Source organism: Ciconia boyciana, chromosome 4, assembly GCF_034638445.1.
Source record: "Ciconia boyciana chromosome 4, ASM3463844v1, whole genome shotgun sequence".
Lineage (NCBI taxonomy): Eukaryota > Metazoa > Chordata > Aves > Ciconiiformes > Ciconiidae > Ciconia > Ciconia boyciana.
Genome location: NC_132937.1, coordinates 62,284,858 through 62,305,972, shown reverse-complemented (window position 1 = coordinate 62,305,972; position 21,115 = coordinate 62,284,858). Strand labels below are relative to the sequence as shown.

Below are 21,115 nucleotides of genomic sequence, written 5' to 3'. Positions count from 1 at the left end.
ACCACCTTGCCTTCTAAGTCAGACAAAGACTGAGAAGATATGGGAGTGAATCTGTGGTGCTGTTTAATGTTTTTTGTGACGCTCTAGACTGAGTTTCACGAACAAAGAGTCAAATAGAAATAAATTTTAATATTGTACACAGTGCTTTCAGGCCACCTTCAAAGAAGATACTGCACTGCTCCATCTCCTCTGACCAAGAGCATACTTCATTTACTTCGTTTGGAGTTACAACTTGGGCATTACTCCTCCATTTCATCAGCAAAGCTGAAAGAGTGAGGTGATTCAAATCAAGGCACCTGTTTTAAATAACAATGCTGCAACACAGCATCTTTGGAATACAAAGGTTGCAATGAACTAACAGGTAACTTCTTCTTGGGGGACAGCACTGCAGCCAGCACAGGTTTAGGATGTGGAATTGGCTCCAGCACAGCCAGCTGTAACAGCTTCACTACTGCTCTCTCTAGAGACCTGACCATTTAGGAAACTCTGTTCTGGCTCCTTTCTGAGCCTCCTGGCTCCGTCAATCTCTGACACTTCGGAGTTGCTAAACCCCTGTAGTTTCATAACTCTTTCTCAATCATTTGAATCACAAGGATCCTAAAACCTGTGGCTGTCTCCAGTTTACATCCTCTTAAGGCGAGAAGAATCATATATCCACCACCACCCAAGAAGGGCATCACCTCTGGATGCCCTTCTTGTCCCACCCTCAAAATCATCTGCATCTCCTGTGGCTTTCCAAACTCACCAGTCAGGTCAGCAGCAAAAATCCCACAAGGAATAAAACCAGTCCCTAATACAAATAGCAATATAAAGCACTTTCCTATCCTATGCAAGCTCCTGCATGCCAGGGAGAAGTCTACTTGGAAAAATGGTTTGCACTAAAATGCTCAATTCCTCCCTACCTTCTTCTTCAGAAAATTTCTTCAGAATCTGAGTCCAGATGTCAGCAACATACATTTCTAAACTGCAAGATCATCTGTAATGCATCTTGGCCTTGAGCAACTGTGTTGCAAGCTTGAGAGTTTGTCTGTATTACATATTTTGAAGACAAAATGAACACAGGGCTAATCCGCTTTACCTTCAGAAGTGTGTTTCAGAAGCTCTGCTCTGAAGCTACAAAGAAGTGCAAGTAAGAGAGCCTCCTAATGGCTAGTATCCAGCTTCACTTATCTCACCGGCAGGAGCTGAGCTTAGCATGTTCCTTGGACAAACTATACACAATTTACATTTATGGCTAAACTTTTTGGTCTTGCAAAGACTTGCATTTCCTCCATTTCTGGAGTGAGTCAGGCAGGATCAGTGCGTTACACAGTTCTACAAATTGTGGAATGAAGCTCTGCTCCTAGTTGCATTCACGAAACAAAACACGAAATCAGTAAAAGTGAGGCAACTGAAGGGATGCCCACTTCTATCACTTTGCTAACCTTTTTTTGTCAAAATTGTCATTTAGGACAACAACTTTTTTTTTTTAATGTCAGTGGCACATGATTTATAGGAAAGCAATCCAAAGCTAGCCTATGACTGTGATTCACTTTCCTGAACCTATTACCATGAAAACTGTAAATGATGCAATAGGTTGTTACTGCCATTCAAAGATCCATCATAGCATCTACTAAGTAATTTATACTCCCAGGGCTGCACTTTACAGTAAATGGAAGCAGAGAATTGTCAGGAACATGCTGCTGGGAGGAAAAAAAAAAAACAAAAGACGACTGTATCAATGTCGGTTAAGTTGGCCATGCATCTTGAGCATGCATAAAGCATCTGGGGACGCAGGCAGGGGAGGAGCTACCTGGTATCTCAAAATCTTGCCACTCCAGCACAAGCGGTACAGTGGTGAATTAAATCCTGAACTAACACATCACTGACAGCCCTGCATGGGAAAAGCATCTCACAGTAGTCTCTGCTCTCACAGGACTTCTGATACCAAATCCCACTCCTCTGCAGTCACACAGACTCAGTGAAGGTAACTCCCAAGTTTGATGCCTGGGGAACAGGGCTAAAAAACCAGCTAGAAAACCAGAAAGTCTTATGAGATGAGAAAGACCCCTTCACATACCAGAATCTGACAGAAGCGCTGAACATGTCCACAGCTGGAAGGTGAAGCATGGTGGTGGCCATGAAGTAACACAGGCAAATACGGGTAAAGTTGCTCCACTGAGCAACTTTAAGCAGTGGTGGGAGATGCTGAACTTGGTTTGTCAGAGGCAGGATACGGGAGCAGAGACACCTCAGGGTAGGACTGCTCATTAACTATACTTCTCACTGAGGACTAGACTTTTAAGGAGCCCAGCGATGCCCGGGGAAGGATTTAATGAAGCAAGGGTAAAATATGCAAAGAGAGGCCATGGGAAATGGCAGCTAGCATTTTAAGAAGAGTCTGTTTAATTCCTTTGCAGCATACACAGGGAGGAGGTATTGTGCAGAGCTGCCTGCATAGAGTGCTGTACAGAGACTGTGCAGCTATCAGTGACTGATGCTGAGAGTTTAAATCGTCATCAGCAGCACAGTCCCTTGTGTGACGAGGGGATCCTTAATGTAAAGGACCATAACCGCAGCACAGGCTCTAACGCAGCGTTCTCCCCCTTTGCAACACAGCATAATCTGGAGGATTCCCGATGACAGACTCGCATCTGCTGCTTTGTTTTTAATTGTAAAAAAACACAAAGGAAAAGCTATGTAGCAAACTGCTTTGGCTTGCCATTTGTCAAAATGAATGCAAATCCCTCTGCTGCAGAGGGACCACCTCTGCAGTAAACAAATAAATAAATATTCCTCCAGCATACTGAGAAATCCCCCTGAAGTGAAACAGGAGGTTTCCAGAACTTCAGAAGCCAGACATTGCCTCTCCAGGATTGTGACTGTAAGGAAAAGAGAAGTTTTGGTCCCTTTCAGCTACAGAATATGAACGACAAGGATGCAACAAGCAACAGTTTATTTGTAGAAAAATCCTTTAAAATTTTACTACATTGTAAGATCAAGGAAAAAATAGTATTAATATGTACATACAATATATATAAACAAACACACATCGCACCATTAAAATTACATGCTTTTTAGAACAGAGAATGGGTCATATTCCCTCATATCAATTTTAAAGTTATCACTGCAAGTAACCTTGCTTCCTTTTTGTTTTTATCCCCATCAAAGTTTTCAAGTACAGGAAGTAAGTAATGCAGGATCTAATAGTAGAAAACCTTTGTTATACACAAATTACAACTGACAGCTATACAATATTATTCTGCAGTATCCAACACTTGTGTTTTTTGAACTCTATAATGATATGAACTTTTACCTGAGGTGCATGGAAATAATGAAGCATGATAATTGGCAAGTTTAAGAGATTTTCACATTATGATTTGACTGTAATTGAAGTTGATTAGGTATCACATGTCTATACCCATAGTACTGGCACAAGAATGCTCTGTGTGAGTCTCATCACCAATGTCTTAGAAGTGCAGGAAAAATTAAAAGGCAAGCACCACTTGCAATGATAAGCATGCAGACAATTTCAGTGAAACAGAGGTAGCATGTTCTTGTAACTCCAGCAGGGTCATTCAAATCAACTGCACCCTCCCTTCTGCAAAAGGCACTCACTTTTTCAGCTATAAACAACGTGGTTTTAAATTCAGTCAGATGGACCACAAATGGTGGATTTCTCTCCTTACAAATATAAAAAAAGTTAAGCAGAGGACATGATGAAAAGAAAAAAATGGGTGTAAGAAATACACAATTCAGGTAATATGTGCTATTCTTCTCCCCCTACCTTTTATGGGGAGAATCGAAATATTTTATAAAACAGCTGCAGTACGTAATCCAAAAGTTAAGACTTTCCAGTTAAAATGGCAGTATCAAGCAGCACATTATGTATCAGGAATAATTTTAAAACACCAGAAGTACACCAGCCTTTTTAATAGATAAAGAGCAACAATTCACAGTTAGAAGTAGAAAGTTTATGCACAAAAAGGTGGTGCTGGAGAAGGATAAAGATCCTTTGATGTGAAACCTCATAAATTAAAATGCACATAAACTCTGGTACTGTATCATTTATCCTTTCTGCAGTTTGAAAAGACGTCCACGCAAAACTCCTGCTCTTACCGTGACACTACAGAGCTAATCGAGTTATAAGATGTGCCACTGTTGCAACTGGAAGCATAAGCCTCTTGACCATTAGCATCTAAATTTATTTTGAATACAGAAGATGCCTTCACTAAGAAGTCTGCTGCATCTCTGCGACCTAATTCCCTCAGCTTAGACATTAGGATACCTATGGTGCTCTCAGGAGCATTACTCCACTCCTGCAGAAGGGCATGGACTGGGCTTGAGGGAAAGTCATTTTGTGTTCCATTATTTGTATTGTACTTTGCAACGAGATCAGGGAGGCCCAGGTTCATGGCCAGAAGGCACCAATCTTTGCCCATAGGATCAGGTGGATCCAAAAGTCGACTTAGTTTTCTCCTGGTAAGTAGATTCAGATCGGAAACATGAATATCCATTCCTAGGCTTCCCTGGGAGTAGACATCAAGACACCCAAAACACAGTATACTGCTAAAGCTCTCTTTATATCCCCCCATAGTGTTAGTTAGCGATGTCTCCTTTTGACTCTGTGCACGGAAAAAGTCTCTAGGCTGGTAGACCATTACTGGTTCATGATGTTCCCTCAGCTGCTGAGGACTAAGGTAGTATTTCCCGGTCAGAAGGCCTGGTAAGGTTGTGGCCATTAAGTTATCAATGGTGCTGCATACAGAATCCAGGAGTAAACAGCACTTGATCTTCTCTGTTTCCAGTCCTCTAACTTGAACCTCTATACCCTGACCATGGTTGACCAGCAGCACTAAAAGCTCAGCTCCACGATTCATAATCTTTGATCCATTTACCCACAGACGTATATCAGCATCTCCCTCTGTGCTTTGCTGATGAATCCACCTGCAGAGATTCACCTGAACTTTATGAAAAATTCCACAAGGAAATGGGGTAAGATGTTCCACAGGAACGATTCTAACACCACCATAAATCAGCACCTCATCCTCCTCATCTGTCCAAGACCTGTGGAGATTGTCAGTCTTTATGAGAGCAGGAATATCCACCATTGCTCCACTGCTAAGGTCCCTTGCACAAATATCCATGGCATCCAAAATCTGTATCAGTTCTTCCACATCACTATCTGTCACCAGACGCTGGATGTCCTCTATAGTGTACCGACCTCTATAGTGATGGAGGGCTTTTGGGTTCTCCACCGACAGGATTTTTCCAAGGACATTTGAACAGAGCCAGCGAGGATCCAGAAGCACAACATCTTGGACAGTTTCACTCTGCATAATGTTAATCTGTTTATAAATATGAAAGTTACTATTTACATCTTGTGAATTACAAGAGGATACCCCATGTTCTCTCTTTCCTAACTTACTGACCCAATCATTTCATTAACACTGCTGACTGGACAAAAAACAAACAGTGCATTTTAATTTCTTGCAAGTATTCAGAACAAAGAGCAGATCTTATTCTTGATTTCCACTAGTAATGAAGCCATTAGAGCCCAAAAGCAGTAAAGCCTAGCCATGCCCTGCAAGTTATTTATGCAGAGGTGTTATCCTACAATTCAATTCCTAATGGACAGACATAAATTTCTCATATGCAGTGAACACATTAGGCACTACCTAATTTAAAGATGATAGCATGCTTATCCTTTCTGGGTATTATATATTCTTACAACTATAGCAATAAACCATAATTCTTCCTGTCTCAAAGAAATAATGTTGAATGAAATAGGAGCCACAAGACAATAACAATAACAAAAAGCATTATTAACCAATCTCTACTTCTTATGATGTCTTAAGAGGGAGGAGAAAAAAAATTAACTATAGGAGTTGGCTTAAATTCCATTAAGCAATATTCTACCAGAGCAGTACCTTCCTAGTAAAGATATGGAATTTAGATAAAAACACTTACTTCTCCTATGCTATGCAACTGCTGTGCAATATGCCGTAGGTCATCTTCACTTGCTAGGGGATTAAGCTGTTCCTGTACATCGTATACAAACTGCTGCAAGGACATCAGCTGGTTGGGTCCATTCATTTTTCTCCATGAAGGCAGTGTGGAGATTATTTTTTCACACAGATGAGTCATAGGTGGGCAAGTCTTACAAAAGCACAGAAAACATCCATTTGTAATTTTACATTGCTGAGAATAACAGTAGTATTGGTGGGGTTTTTTGTTTGTTTGTTTGTTTTTTAAGGGAGGTTACAAGGTGTAATGCATTAATGATGTATATTCACGTCTAAAGAGTTCCCCCTGTGATGGACCCTTACTCTTCCATCTGGCATTCAGTAAGATCTAACTTTTCTTAATAAAGTGAATTCCAGAAACAACTTTTTTGCTGAAAGAAGCAAACTTTCCAAACATCACCATGATTACAAAGGGAATCCTGAGATGTGGAACAAAGTTTGGTTTATATAGTCCTGCCTTGTCAAATGTGCTGACCACCTGAAACAGTGACTCCAAAATAATCAATTGCCTTCATGCATCTAGAAGTTAATCTTTATTTCAGAAACTGTCAACATTTAATTAAAATCTGTACTCATCAATAGCTCTACAGGACCAATTTACTTCACCAGGTGAGAAGCAGAGTACCAGATAAGAAGTAAAGATGGTACTTTTATCTACTGATTGTCTTGGACATCACTGATGCCTTCATCCTATACTCTCAAGCCACAGCACGCACTTCTTATGCGGCAAAACCCTCCAGATTTCAAGCTAGTGACGATGGCTATGATAAAGTTTTGTCACAGAAGAAAAGCTTATTAAATCAAGAGGCCATCTGGAACATACAATAGGCTGAATTTTGCATAAAAATAAACATTTACAGAATAAACTCAGTAATACACTAATTTTAAATTCATTTATTAAAAAATACCTATCAGAAGTAGCTGCAGAAAGTCTTGTTGGTGTGTCACACAAGTAAGAGGGCCTCTGGTATGAAAAAACTTACACCCATTTAGCACAGGCGACATAACAACTTGACTTGGTCACACTCAGTATGGAAGTCTTTGTGGATTCATGGTGATGACATCAAACCATGGCTTTTTTACCTTTAGTCTCATATACATATATCGACACATATATATACAAAACTCCAAGCACATATTTTTCAGTAAAAAAGCACAGTAAAAAGTTAATGCATATTCAGTTCACACATCTATGTAGGGAATTATCTTTCTAACAGTTGAGGAAACTGTTCTACACTGGTTTTTTTTTTTTTTTTAAATGAAAAACTTGTTTGCCTGAAATATATTCTGTTTCTCTGTAATATTACGCTGATTAAAAAAAAAAATAAAAAACAAAAAAGGGTCAACACCAGAATCCAATCACTGTCAATTCAAAATATGAAACTATAACTTCGAACTGAAAATCTCCAATCATTTCCTTTCAAGAGAGATCACTCTGGTGACCTGTACAAAACAACTACAATTTTAAAAATGCGGACTGAATCTTTGATGTCAGGAGTTTGTTTATCACCATCTCTGTCATGCATTCTGCTAAAAAATTGAAACAGCACTCATTTCTTTTTTCATAATGTAAGTAGTAAATTTACAGTAAATTATTACACAAGATTTTCACATTTTGGCTGGCCCAACCCAGACCATTAGACATTACTTACAGAAATTATCTGGCTTCTTATTTCTTGCAAGTGATTTCGGAGAAGCTTCATATCTTTAGACCCAGATGCTCCAGCATCCAAGACAAATAACTTGTCTGAAATTTGCAGATCATTTCCAAATCTAGAAGAGAAAAAGCGAGCAATTACTTACTTAGTCCCAAATCCCAAATAGTTTTATTTGTTAATGCAGTTGTACTTCCATCTTTAATTACACAGGAATTATTCTTCTTCAAGGAATGATGAAAAAGTTTAAGTACTGATTATGCGAAGATATTTTATAGCTGCTCTTTTATTTTCTTGAAAATAAATAGATATTGAGAAAAAATTGTTGTCTTTCCTAAGGGAGAAGGCTGAAGATGTGTAAGAAAATTACAACTGCGTCACAGGAGTTGTAATTACAAACCCAAACATTTTACTAGAGAAGCGATAGCAGGAATTAATTATTTTTAAGGACTTCATATTTGTTGTTTTCTTTCTTCTCACTTTAAAGAGTTCAGTTGTCATTGCTATTGACACCAGCTCTCTTTCTCACTTCCTTTTGACTTTTCAACTGCACATACTTGTTTTCCTAGCTCTGGGCTGATTTGCATTTAAAAGGATTCCAACATCAAAGATTACACACAGGTATTTTCTGTTGGTCTATTTCGATTGATTAAGATACTGCCCTGCCACTATTGTGCTGGAGCTCCTACAGCTGTTTCTTGTACAGTCCAGACAAGTGCCTATGCTCACAGGTATGGATGGTTCCTCATACCATGTATTACCCACTTAACTTGCTCACTGTGAATATAAATTATTATTACTTTATACAATAGTATGTTCATGAAAAATTCCCTATTTCCTTCTACAATTAGCATGCTCTCCAAACATTTGCTGAAGAAGGCTACAAGTTTCCCTAAATTCTAGGTACCTCTTGGATGGCCTTGTCACCTGTGTGACTCCACAGTGTCCAGCTCTTCACAAACTGTGTATGGAGTACCTCCAGGCCTGGTTTAAGTTTTTTTCCTACCCATCCTAAATCCGTTCAGAGCAAAGGGTGGCTCTCCTGTAAAGATTCTTCTTTTGCACCCAGAGTTTGTAGCTGAGAACTGTCCACTTTTCCGAGACTTGGCGCAAAACCTGAGCACCAAGATGTTAGACAAATGGCTGATAGAGGCCTTTGGATGTATCCCAGTGTTTGCAGTGTGAGACTTCCTGAACCTCAACTCATTTTTGCACCACTTGTCTCATTTTAGCTCACTTGAGGCAGCTCACTCACTGTAATATTGGTAAATGTTTCAATTTTTGCACAATATAAGCTTCCTGAATATACTAAAAATATCATAATATCATAAAGCTTAAGCCACATAAAAGCCTTTTACATATTCCTATGCATTTCAGGGTTTTTTCTTTCCAACTGACATGTTTAAACACTACACATAAATACAATCCCCACTTACCTGTTCCTGATTTCTCTCAACAACGACATGTCTTTGTCATACCAAAACTCTCCTCCAACAGGCCGAGGAAGATTCACTATGTCAGCATGTGTGGCAACCAAAACAACATACAGGGGACGTTTCAGCTTTCCACCAAATGCTAGAAGAGAAACAAAAGCACTCCCTCACTATGAGACATGCCTATGAAGATGAGCCAGGAAAGTAGCAATACATTTTACATTCTTCATACCAATCACTTTTGCAGTGGATTTACCAAGTCTAAGCATAGGCATACTGTGCTTACACCACTGGTCCTTTGGCTGTTATCTGCCTATAGGATTATCTATATAACATCCAATTTGAATAGCTAGACTCTTTGAATAACATCACATACCTTGATATTACACGACTTTATTGTTTTAACAAAAACATTAATCAGTAACACTAATGACATCTCTATTAACTACAAACTATAATAGTGTGAGGAAAAATAATTAAAAATAACAGCTTCTTGAAAGGGTTTCTCAATCTTTGGATGGTCCTTAATACTACAGGTGCAGAGTAGAGGATTATAAATAGAACACAAAACATCTACAACATTCATACGTTGGTATGAATGCTATTTTGCAGTACTTACACAAACAATGACCTCCCACTTAGGTGAGAGTTAAGTAGGAAAGCCTGTCAGAAACCATGAAAAAGAATGAGAAAGAAAGAAAGATACAAATGGCATGAATGAAGTGAGCGTATGGAACACAGTTTTCAATCTTTTCTCAAACTGATCTTCCAGAAAAGAGGAAACATCATTAGACTATTTTTAAAAAAGATAGTACAATCCAATCCTGCTGGTTTAGTCTGACAAAACTTCACATGGGAGAAATATGCTTACATCACTGATCAGTTTTCATCAACTGACAGCTACAGAATCTTGATTCATTCATAAAAAGCCACATTTTCCCAAATCTCTGCTTAGCACTTCAAGGTCAGTATTTTGTAATTGTAAATCTTTTTTTTTTTTTTTCTTTTTCTTTTGTGGCAGCTGAAGGATTTAGACAAAATAACTGGAAAGTAATTGCAAAAGTTTAAGTTTTCTGCTAACATCAGTTATTACCTATTACTTGAGAGAGTTGTACAAAAATGCATGGGTACCCAAACTGAGCTGACTAGTATAAACACTGACTTAAGCAAAGTATCTAAATAATGCTGATAATTAGATCACCGAGAAGAAACAATTAACTCGAATTCTAACTTGGTCAAAGCAAGAACTAAGTTTCCTTGCTAGACTGAGGAGCTGTGAAAAGATTTCAGCAATTGCAAATTAACTGTATTTTCAGCTTTGATACTTTTCTGCAAATATCTGAGCTTTCACTTCCAGAAGTAATTTCATGTTGGTTAGATGCAAATGCTCATATTGTTAACTTTGTGATTTGACCTAAAACGGAACATGAAAGACATGCAGATGCCTGAACTGAAAACTGAAGGTCTGCCTTGGCTTATCATTATTACGATTTGACTGAGATAATGCATACAGAATTGAGCAGAAAATAAAAAGAGAGGGGAAATACTCTTTGCACTATGTAAGTATTTGATATGCTTGTCTGGTGAATCCCTAGCAGCGTTATAAAAGTCCATGAGCGCTGAGTTAGATCCACGGGCCAGAATAACATTTCGGTTCGTAGTACCAAGACACATGTCAGAGCTTGGTTCATCCATGAAACTGTCACAGTCTGCAGACCAATGCTCAGGTACAAACACGAACAAGTTATATGGTACTTATACCTAGACCTACAGACCTTTTAAGGGAAAAAAACCAGTTATGTAAGTTAATTTGTTTACTTGCCAAGTAACTTCCAGTTTGTTAGAAAGCTTGAATATAAAACAAGTAAACTTACTTAAAACCTGTGCAAAGTCTGAGAATATGTGAAGTGAAATTTACTAGAAATACTGGTTTCTGTACACCCTGATGCACCACAGGTTAACATATTTGAAGTCCATGTACAACTCCAGCTAAACATGTTGAAGTGGCATGTACTGAGAGGTAACACCACTCCACAATGTCGTTCTGTCCTGTTCTCACTGAGAACATCAATTTATGCTGGAAACACTGTTAATTGGGGTTAGATATAAATAGAATTTAAACAATGCATCTAAAAATGGTTTTAAATGGTTCCAACCCTCTGAAACACTTTTCCATGCAGCTTATCTGACATAAAACTTCATCTACCATTTACAGATGTAAATTCCAGTGCCACAAGAGGCTGCACTGTACCTCATGACTCTTTTTAGCTGGACTAAGTGGTGTGTACAACTCTTCACACTTGTTCCACAGATGAAATTCCCTTTCTCTAAGAAACCTTGTGTAAAGTTTGTTTGAATACATGGGAATGAAGACACATAACAGCACGCAACACGGAGGATGTACAAAGTTGCAGAGAAACACAAGAAGCTTTATCTTATAGTCCCCTACTATTTCATTAACAGGCAGAAGAGCATACCTATTGGCTCCTCAACTGGGACTAATGATTTCAGGAAACTGAGCCAAAAGGTCACTTGGTTTAGCTGGATTTCGTAAGGCTCCTCGAGACTAAAAAGCACTATATGAATTGCAGTGGGATCATTTGCAGCAAAAAAATCGTAACAGCAGAAATACACAGGATTCCCAGCGAATTCCCAGATGCTGAAATCACCAACTCCTGAAAAAGAGACAAACAGATGACAAGATCACACTTTGTCAGTAAGCACGAAGCATCTTTCAGCCATGGAAAGACAAACGAAAGAGTTAATCTGATTTAAACTTTCACAAAGATAAACTGTATGCATGTGAGAAAGCAAGACTGCAAATGCAATCATGAACAAAGGGAACAGGTTTCAGTCAGTCTCAGAGGCTGAGAAGTTGGGTCCTCACAATCTGTTCCTCTCTCACATTCACTTCCCTAGGACATTCAGCTGGATGCCACATGGAAGCACCTGTGTGTTAAATGCATGAAGCCTTACACATTAAATTGGCCTTTGCCTTGCACAATAGCAACGGATCTTGTAATTCCCTTGAAAAACAAGAATAATGGCCCCCATTCTTTTCCTGCTTACCCCAAAAAGCTCAACATTTTAATTAATTTTTCTTCTTAACATGCCACTGCTGGTATTAAAAACACCTGAAGGATATTCTCAAAGAAACCACTTTGCTTTACAGAACTGTTCTATTCACATCAGGTTATTAAGAAGAATCACCATGTTAAGAATCCCAACAGCACCGTGCTTCTTTTTGCCATCTCCTTTAGCTTCAGGCAAGAAAAGTATTAGTGTGTTGCACTGTATGGCACTTCCCAGACTCACCATCTGATTAGGGTGAAGTCTGCTGCACTTTTACTACCTCTATTTAAATAAATGCTGATTAAGATGCACCTCAAATTTCTACAAGAAAATAAGCCAGAAAGCTCAAATCTGTTCAGTATAGCTATTTGGAGTTCATCCCCGTGCACGCTTTCCTTCTATATCAAGACAGCACAGAGAAAGAAAAGAAACCCCTTCTGACAGTCTGTTGCGCAACTCTCTCTCACTGCAGAATTTGACTTGGTTTCAAATTACACTGAAAGAGGAAATTAGCCTGGACAAAGAACAAGCTTTAGCTACATGCCAAACTCTTCAGCATCTAGGCCAAACGTTTTGTCACTGCATGTGTTAGTGTGCATATACTGCATTCATAAATAGGTCTCCCTCTCCAAAACAAAATGTTGATTAACCCTAACTCAGCTTCAAAATTGCAGCTGCTAAGGCATGCAAAACATTTTCCTTATTAAGAAGAGATCTTACCACCTATATAACTGTTAGTATGGCTGGTGGTCTATATGCACCATTTGTATGGTCTTCACAGTCAAAAGACATATATGTACTTATGACAACCTCTCTGACTGACCTGTTACTGCTAACTGGTCTAAATTGCAGAGCAGTTAGCTTCCTTTCAAAAAAAATTAAATCGGAAGCTCCACTCACCATGTTTGGTGAGCTCCAGGACCTACCAAACATGCTCCAGTCCTGCCATGGGGTGAGAATGGTGGGTCCTTCATACAGCTGAGAATCACTTACATGGTGAAGACATTTGGGTCTATGGGACCAGATTAAATCTGATAAAATCCCCAAACGATATACACTATAGGTGAAGGACCCTTCACACTAGTAGCTGGTCTGCCAACCCACTCATATTACACCAAATCCCTCCTTCCTCCTGCCCCACTTATTAATCTCAAAAACATTTCTATGTGACACTATAAGGATCTGACACATGATTCCTATGTGTATTACAGGTAGAGAACCTCACGCAGATTTACCTTCTGCTTAACCAAACCAAACCCCACCAGTGTTGGATTCTCAACCACAGTCACTACCACACTAAGTCAGATTTTTTTTTTCCCTTTTTATTTTCAAAAACAAGCAACATGGCATTAACCATCCCGCAGCATTAAGGCACGCCACCCCAGGGCTCTGCTTACCATGCAAGCAGGCATTTTGAATGTCAATGGCCTTCGTGGACTGGTCATCAGCAGAGAAGTGAGAGTGATGAGCAGGTGAAACGAAAGCTTCTAATACCCCTTTGGTCAGGCCCGGCTCAAACATCATACTACGGCTTCTCACGCTGACATTCTCACAACCAGGATAAAGATTCGTAATGCTTACTGAAACTGGGCCAGGGAAAGGAAAATGAGATTACAAACCATGTGAAAAATCACAGCCAGATCACTTCAAAATAAGTATGCAAAGCATAAGACCTTATTAAAAAAAGCCAAACTGCTCTTCAAGGAAAGGAGATGATGACAAGGTGTGAGCATATACAACTACAACCTTATTCTGAATGATGAAAAGGAAAATATTAGAATGATCCCATATAGCTCTTATTGCCCTTCAGCAGATACATCGCTGGGTGGAATGCATAGAAAAAACCTGAATGATTTGGGAATGAAAGGTTTCAATAGTTAAAGTTCTTCTGTGTTGCAAAGATATACTGCTTTTTTAGCTAGGGGCTGCAATTTCATAGCATGGTGTATTTTTATTGGCAAGGAAATGCTACATATTTATATACTAGAGTTGTGTAAGTAAGGATAGAAATATCACTGTGTAACAACTGTTTCTGGGGAGGTGGGGGAGAAAACCAGGCCCTTAACCAAGATTGTTTTACTAATAAGCAATTAGTTTAGTTCATGCTTAATTCAGATTCGCTAACAGTAAATGAGAAATGAAAGGGCTTTTTAATTGACTTGCACCATCTAGTGGAGAAAGTAAAGATTTCTTTCCTCCACTAGATGCTGAATTTTAATATTTGGCTTTTAATATAGAAGGAAACTACCTGTCAGCTGTAAAACTATATTTTCATGTTTGATCTTCTAGTGTAATATTTAAATCTTTAGGCTCTTGTAAATAAATACATGGCGAATTCACACACTTATTTTTACAGAATTTAAACAAACCTTAGCATGTAATCACGTATAGATGAAACTGTGCTGGTTTAAATGTTTATCTGATTATGTCACTCAACCCATAACATTATTTACATGTTAGATAACGATTTTCATCCAAAAAAACCCCAAATCCTGAAACAAGCAAAAACCAAGAATCCAAACATTAAAACAATGCCATAGTAGCTTTGTTTGCATAGAACTGAACGAGTTTCAAGTGTGCGTAGCACTGCACAACTTTCTGGCTTTATATCTAGGTAAGCTATTTTCAAGTGCATGCTTCAAATTCACCATTATTTTTATTCACATTATTTCTATTTCTAGTCACATTTGCCAATGTGACATAACACCTATCCTCTGGTTCTGGTACCAACCAACGTAAGAAAAAAAAAATAAAAAAAAAATCTGTCTTCAGTCAAAACCTTCCTGCACTGCCTCCAGGAACTGATATTCCTTGAGTGACTTACCTACCCTTGTATGACACAGTAAATTAAGATAAATAAATCAAGAACTTCTGATTGATTCATTTAATCAATGTCTTTATTCTGTTGTCACAGATATGAGCCCCTTGTATTAAGTAAACAGCAAATGCAGTAACAATCTCTGTGCCAGGTATCTTCTCTTGTTAAAGCCACTCTTGTGAGTACCTTATAGCTTCCTCAGGTGACTAGAGAGAAACCAGAGATGAAATCTGCTACTAGGCCTGTTCTAACATTACTTAAAAATGATGAACAAAACCTAAACCTGCAAGTATTATCCAAAGGTTTCTACAGAAAAGGCAACCCTGACCCCATCTAAAACTTACACAGTAAGACTCCTTCTAAACATCAGTTTAAACTTGAGCTCCTCAAAGAGCCTGCTTCGCTAGTATACATTGTGCAGCCTCTCAGTGTTAGAAGAGAGACCTGGACAAATAGTTCACTACTCCTTCCAGTGTCCTTCTGCCACAGCTGTGGGTTCTTCCAAAGCCAGGCACATGCTGAAGTGTAAACCTAGCTAGTTCCTCCGCACCCTATAGCTCTTCTCACTTCACACAGGCCAACTGGTGCTACGTGGGCAAAGTTTCCCTATTATTTGCACACATTTTCTTCAGTTTAGAAAATCTCCATTTTCATCTTGTTTGGAGACAATTTTAGACACCTCTAACTGGGCTAATCCACTCCTGTACCTTACGGAAAAGCACTCCAAAGCATCAGAGGGAGTTCTGAATCCTCTTATTATTACTTAAAAATCACATAAAGATGGAGCAACTGTTTCGATTTGCAACAGAGTTTATTGAAGCTACTCAAACAAAAAGGCTGAGAAAACAATCCCCAAAACCACGACGGTGGAATCTGGTCACAACACTGGTGTTCGTAGCCCAGGACTTCTTGTGAAAAATAAATGTCAGTGTTCGTAAGTCCTGTCCTCCACTCTCCAAATTCACTTATGCAGCATGTGAATAAACAAAACCTTATCTAATCCTACACCCTCCACACCGGCTACTCCTCTTCACTCTTACTTTAGGTATGAGCCTGCACACAGAGAAGTCAATACCCTCTCCGCTTTGCTTTGGTTTCTTACACACTTAGCCTGTCCTGTCTTTTGCAGTGCAGCCAACAGTTCTTCCTTAGGAGCTACACAGACTAAGAGGAAAATGTTTTCTCATTCAAACTTTACATCTTTGAAGTCATACCTGAAGGTTTGGAAGACAAAGGAGATGGGGGGAATCTGGTTGAGTTTGTGGAGGAGAGCCTAGGCCTACGTCTTCGGAAAAAGCTTCGTATCAGGCCACACTTGAGAGACTCGACGAGGGTTGTTTTCCCAGCGCCAGAGTGTCCAAACAGCTTCAGTTTGATCCGGGGCTGTGGATTCTGCGTGTGCCGCAGCTGCTGGATAAAAAGCCCCCGGTGTGCATCCTAAAATTCAACATACAGAAGAAATGAGAACGTGTGGCAGGCAACTTCTGCCTCCCAACAAACTCAAAACACAGGGTTTAGATAACGCTTTCTTGCCAGGCTGGTGTTCATCTGAATCACTTCCTCCATCTGCTTCATCATGCAAGTGATCAGTTACTGGCAGAGGGCAGGGACAGGTAGACAAGGCACAGCTGACTACTTGCTCTCAACAGCCTTGAGTCTTCATGAAAATCACACATGATTTCAGGCGCAACATCAGTGAATGGGATCATTTTGACCTCTGATGGAGAGGGCAAAGGAGGAAAAACTAGCCTCTTTCAGTACACATTCTCCTTACCTGTCAGTCCCAGTAGCATAACCAATATCCATATTCTTAGATAATATATATGCAGCATTGAATAACTTTGCAGTGACAGCTACCACCTAAGCAATCCAAAAACTTGATGTGTATTTCCCCTCTTCTTTACATCATCTTTTTTCTGTACTTCTCATATTTGGGAGAATTCTCTTCCTGCTCCCCCCCTCTGTTTCTTTCCACTTCAGTTCTTTGCAAGGTAAATATTGCTTTTGCCAGACCACTCTTATCTCTCCTTTCCCCACACACTTATTCTTCTTTACCTTAAAAAACCTCTCGCATACTATTCACCTTCCATTTTTCTAACCCTCTACTGCAAGTGTACATCCTCCACACTGGTTTCCCTCTTTACTCCCAGGCCTCCCTGCTTAATTCTCCACTCACAGTTTGCCCTCTGTGTGCATTCATTATCTCTTCCACAGCTGCAATCTCATCCTCCTACACAGGCCTTCCTCAAACCCAATCACATCTCCTACAGAAGAGCTTTCCACTTTGAGCTCCCCCATTATCCATCTGTATCTTGTCTTGTAGTATCTGAAGGTTACTCCTTCTGTTCCTGCTGAAGACAGAGTCGGGAATGAACAAATCAAGTTTGTCTTTTCTCTTTGCCCAGCAAGAGGCAACGAGACATGGATGCTCTATTTCCCACACAAGCTGAGCTTGAAAAATCAACTCAACAAGGGGATGCAGTGCAGGTCAGTGAACTATCAAGTGTCTCCCACCACAGAAAGACCTGTTTTAAGGAAACAGGGAGACAGCAGAAAGGTGGAAGGGCAAAGGAACTACCTTCATCCTCCCTTCCTTCATTCCCCCATTTGGAGCTGAGAGAGTGGCTCTGTTGTTCTGCATTTGTACTGAGTTTAACATGTAGGATGAGTCATTAAGTGAGCACCTACAGCCCCCCAAAATTATAAGCATGCAGCAATTAAGCTGAGAAATTTGACAGAAATAGTAGCGCATATAATTTAGTTCCTTCCTTTCTAACAGGCACTTATTAAATAAGTTAGTCACCATGCAAATACTGCACCCCCTCATGGCTAATACTGAATCCTCTGCAAGAGCCACTATGACAGTAGGTTCTTCATGTGTGTCCTATTAGGGACAAAACCCTCCACAGGCACTGAAAATAAAACAAGTGTCAGGTATGCTCTCTACTAGATGATACTGAGCATTTTGAGTAGTACTAGAATATTTTCAGTGGTTTGATGTAGTTTATTAATTCCAGTTGATCAGATTCTCTGTTGCAAAGTATACTCTGATAAAGTATATAATTATACATTTTCCCCATATATATAGGCAGGCCTTCAATAATTAAGTATACTTGGCTATCAAGAACAGAGTTACAGATACTAACATCTCTTTCAGAAGGGATTTATCTGATCTTCTCCCTTTTGTTCTAGGTCAATTTGTATTAGTTCCATATTTACATCACGACTAAAACACAAATTTACCCACCTGCATGCAGAAACAGGTAAGGGTTCAGCGTCGGGATGCAACTATGCAAAATGGATCCTGTTACAACAAATGTTTACAAAAGCTATCATTGCAAAGGAAGCCTGAACTTTGGCACTTTCTGACACCTTCACTGATATATTTTACAATGCTAGCAAGTATAGATTTACTGGCAGGACTAAAGGACATGATTCTACTTCCATGTTGGCAATGCCTGGTATACACCATATGCTATTGCTACTCTGAAATGGTCATTTATTTCAGTCTTCCACAGACCCATCAGCATAATTAAAACAGGACTCTTTTAACTGGTCTGGTTGTTGCCTGGAATCTCCAAGCCAGTGGTCCCTGAACCTTCACGGCATGAGTGATGCTGCCTATCCAGAATAATCAATGCGTATCAGATGTGTCAGACTTACTGCCTTACAACAAGCCAAGATCAGCTTTGCGTTCTAGTTGTCAGGGTATTTGTAGACAATGAAATTGCAGAATTAAAAAAAGACACTTAGAACTTACACAACAATTCCACATGGTATTAGAGTTTCCAGAAGCAGCACAAACCTCTCATACTTCCTAACCCTAATGTAACTAAAATGGTGATGGTGGGGAAATAAGTCCTCTTGTGGGATGTGCTAATTCTTAATAGTTTATTTTCCAGTTTCTGCTAAATACCTTAAATGCTTTGCTAGGCATTGTCAGAAATGGGATAAAATAGATCAGTGGTGCAGACTAGCTTAGCCATTTTTCTTAATATGTACATACTAGCTTTAACTGAGGGCATAATTTCAAATTAAAAAGGGGGGGGGGAAGAGACACTATTCCAGTAAGGATTTTTGCAACAGCTTTTTAGAATGGCTTTGATTAATATCTTATCATATGATTTCCCATGGTCAAACTTTTCTTGGTATCTTAAAAACATGAAAACCTCAGTTAAAATTCATGCATTCCCAACCTTTTTAAGCCTTGCAAGCAGACTGGCTACATGTTCATGCTGCTCTGCTCTGGCGAGATCTTCTGCTGTTTTCCCATCCTGTTAAAACACAAATTATTAGCAGCAGTTCCTTCCTTTTGCCCACAATAAAAAAATCACGTGCAACATAGCTCAGCTGCTCAAGGCAGTAACAGAATTGCTGTCAGATGCAGATGAAATAGGGAGAAGAAAAAAAAAACCAAACAAAACCAATGAGCAATAATTACCCCCTCCGAATCCCTGTTTTTTTAAATTGTCCAAAAAAATATGGTACAATGCAGAACAATGGCACTTCTTTTGTAAACTGACATCTGGATGCCACTGTAACAAGATACTTTGAATTCAGAGCCTGAGAGTGATGCCAATACTCCCCCCATCTGAATTCCCCTTCTCTTCTCACCAGTAGGGGATGACTGCAATTTATAGGTACTACATACTGAACAGACCTACAAGTTTAAACAGTTCACAGAGGGGGACACATCAGCATATTCACTCACATGAATAGCAGGTGAATTTTGTTTACTAATGGATAAAGAATGACAGTGGCTTATCAGTCACTGGAGATTTCCAGAAAGCAAGAACATTGTAAGGGATATGTATCAGCAAATTTAAAAGGAGAAGCAAAGCTGCCTTCAGCATTCTGGTCTTGCCATTTAATTACCCATGTTTCACAGGTCAGCAGTTTAATATTAAATAGGCTGAAAGAAAAATTGCTCACTACTTTCACTCTTATAACTACATTAAGCTATTGTGTTGTTTTAAATTTTGGGTAAGAGGTAACTAATTTATGAGCACTTTGCTTCTTTCACTCTAGCAGATAAGAGCTTTCAATTATTAAGAAGTAGTACTGGAAAACGAAGATCTCTTTCATGGGTTTCTACCTTTGATTTTACTAGTTTTTCATGTGAAACCTGCATTGTCTTAAGTTGTTTCTGAGGTTACTGTAATTATTATCCCTACATATGAAATAAATATCTTTGACAATTGACTGTCCACCTACAGAAGCCATTTTCAGGTTTCCATAACAGTTATTATGTACTCCAGAACTTTGGATAATTCAGACAGAACAGGAGCAGAATATTAGCAAGAAACAGCCAAAACTGTAGTTGATGGCATGAATTGACTACATTTGAACCAATACCTTACCGTTAAATTCCTTCCAGAGTTGACATGTAGTTGCAACTTTAGTAAAGAAATATCTGAATGTATTTTTAAAATTAATTTTCCTTAGAGAAGATGTATCAAAGGGGAAGAATCTCTTTGTCTGTGCTGACCCTACGCTCCCAATCCCAGTTAATCCTGAGTGCCTGCTGTATGAGAGGAAGAGTGGTCTAGTGGCTGGGCAGCTAGCCTGCCATCAGGAGAACTGCTTCAATACTTCTAGTGCTTCCTGAGTTTGCAGTCTTGGGCACATCCAGGGGAATCCAAAACCTTCAAATAAAGGGGAAAACTTGATCCCCTTCCTGAGAATCCCTGTGGTAACAGGATGTGGCTTTCACCAACCTAAAATGTGAATTTTACCTGGATCCCCAAATCTTTGGCCTCCTCTTAATCCAAAGCAGGACTGCTACAGCCTGGCCCTGCGCTCTTCCAGAGCACAGCATGTTCCTGTTGCAACATAAGGTTGGAGACGGCCTGGCAAACTCCAGCACCAAGCACACATGCAGCGACAGATCCCTGCATGGGCACTGTCCCTTTGAAATCAGAGCAGGTTGCACACCTCTCGATGCACGTGCCACAACTGTGGTGGCATGGCTTGGGTAACGTGACATCCTTGCTTGCTGTGTCTCATTGCTCCAGGGGGGTTTGTTCTGGCTTCAAGCCTGGCTTTGCCTAAACAGCTGTACTCCAATATATCATTTGTTTAAGCTCAGTCACAGCTATTTGGGCACAAACACAAAGGAAATAACCACCTGGT

At 39.5% G+C, this 21,115-nt stretch overlaps 1 protein-coding gene across 4 annotated transcripts in view; it reads right to left on the bottom strand.

Annotated features, from left to right (window-relative positions):
- Window positions 1-2,952: 2,952 nt before the first annotated feature.
- Window positions 2,953-21,115, bottom strand: part of DAPK1 (death associated protein kinase 1) — a 90,220-nt gene continuing 72,057 nt past the window's right edge. For all 4 annotated transcript variants that reach the window (XM_072859670.1, XM_072859671.1, XM_072859672.1 and 1 more), the window contains 8 exons: window positions 19,180-19,257; window positions 16,198-16,420; window positions 13,563-13,751; window positions 11,571-11,768; window positions 9,097-9,235; window positions 7,658-7,778; window positions 5,950-6,138; window positions 2,953-5,327 (listed from right to left, as the gene is read on the bottom strand). In XM_072859670.1, the coding sequence (XP_072715771.1) occupies window positions 4,095-5,327; window positions 5,950-6,138; window positions 7,658-7,778; window positions 9,097-9,235; window positions 11,571-11,768; window positions 13,563-13,751; window positions 16,198-16,420; window positions 19,180-19,257 (2,370 nt within the window). In that variant the 3' untranslated portion in view covers window positions 2,953-4,094. The remainder of the gene's footprint in view (window positions 5,328-5,949; window positions 6,139-7,657; window positions 7,779-9,096; window positions 9,236-11,570; window positions 11,769-13,562; window positions 13,752-16,197; window positions 16,421-19,179; window positions 19,258-21,115) is intronic.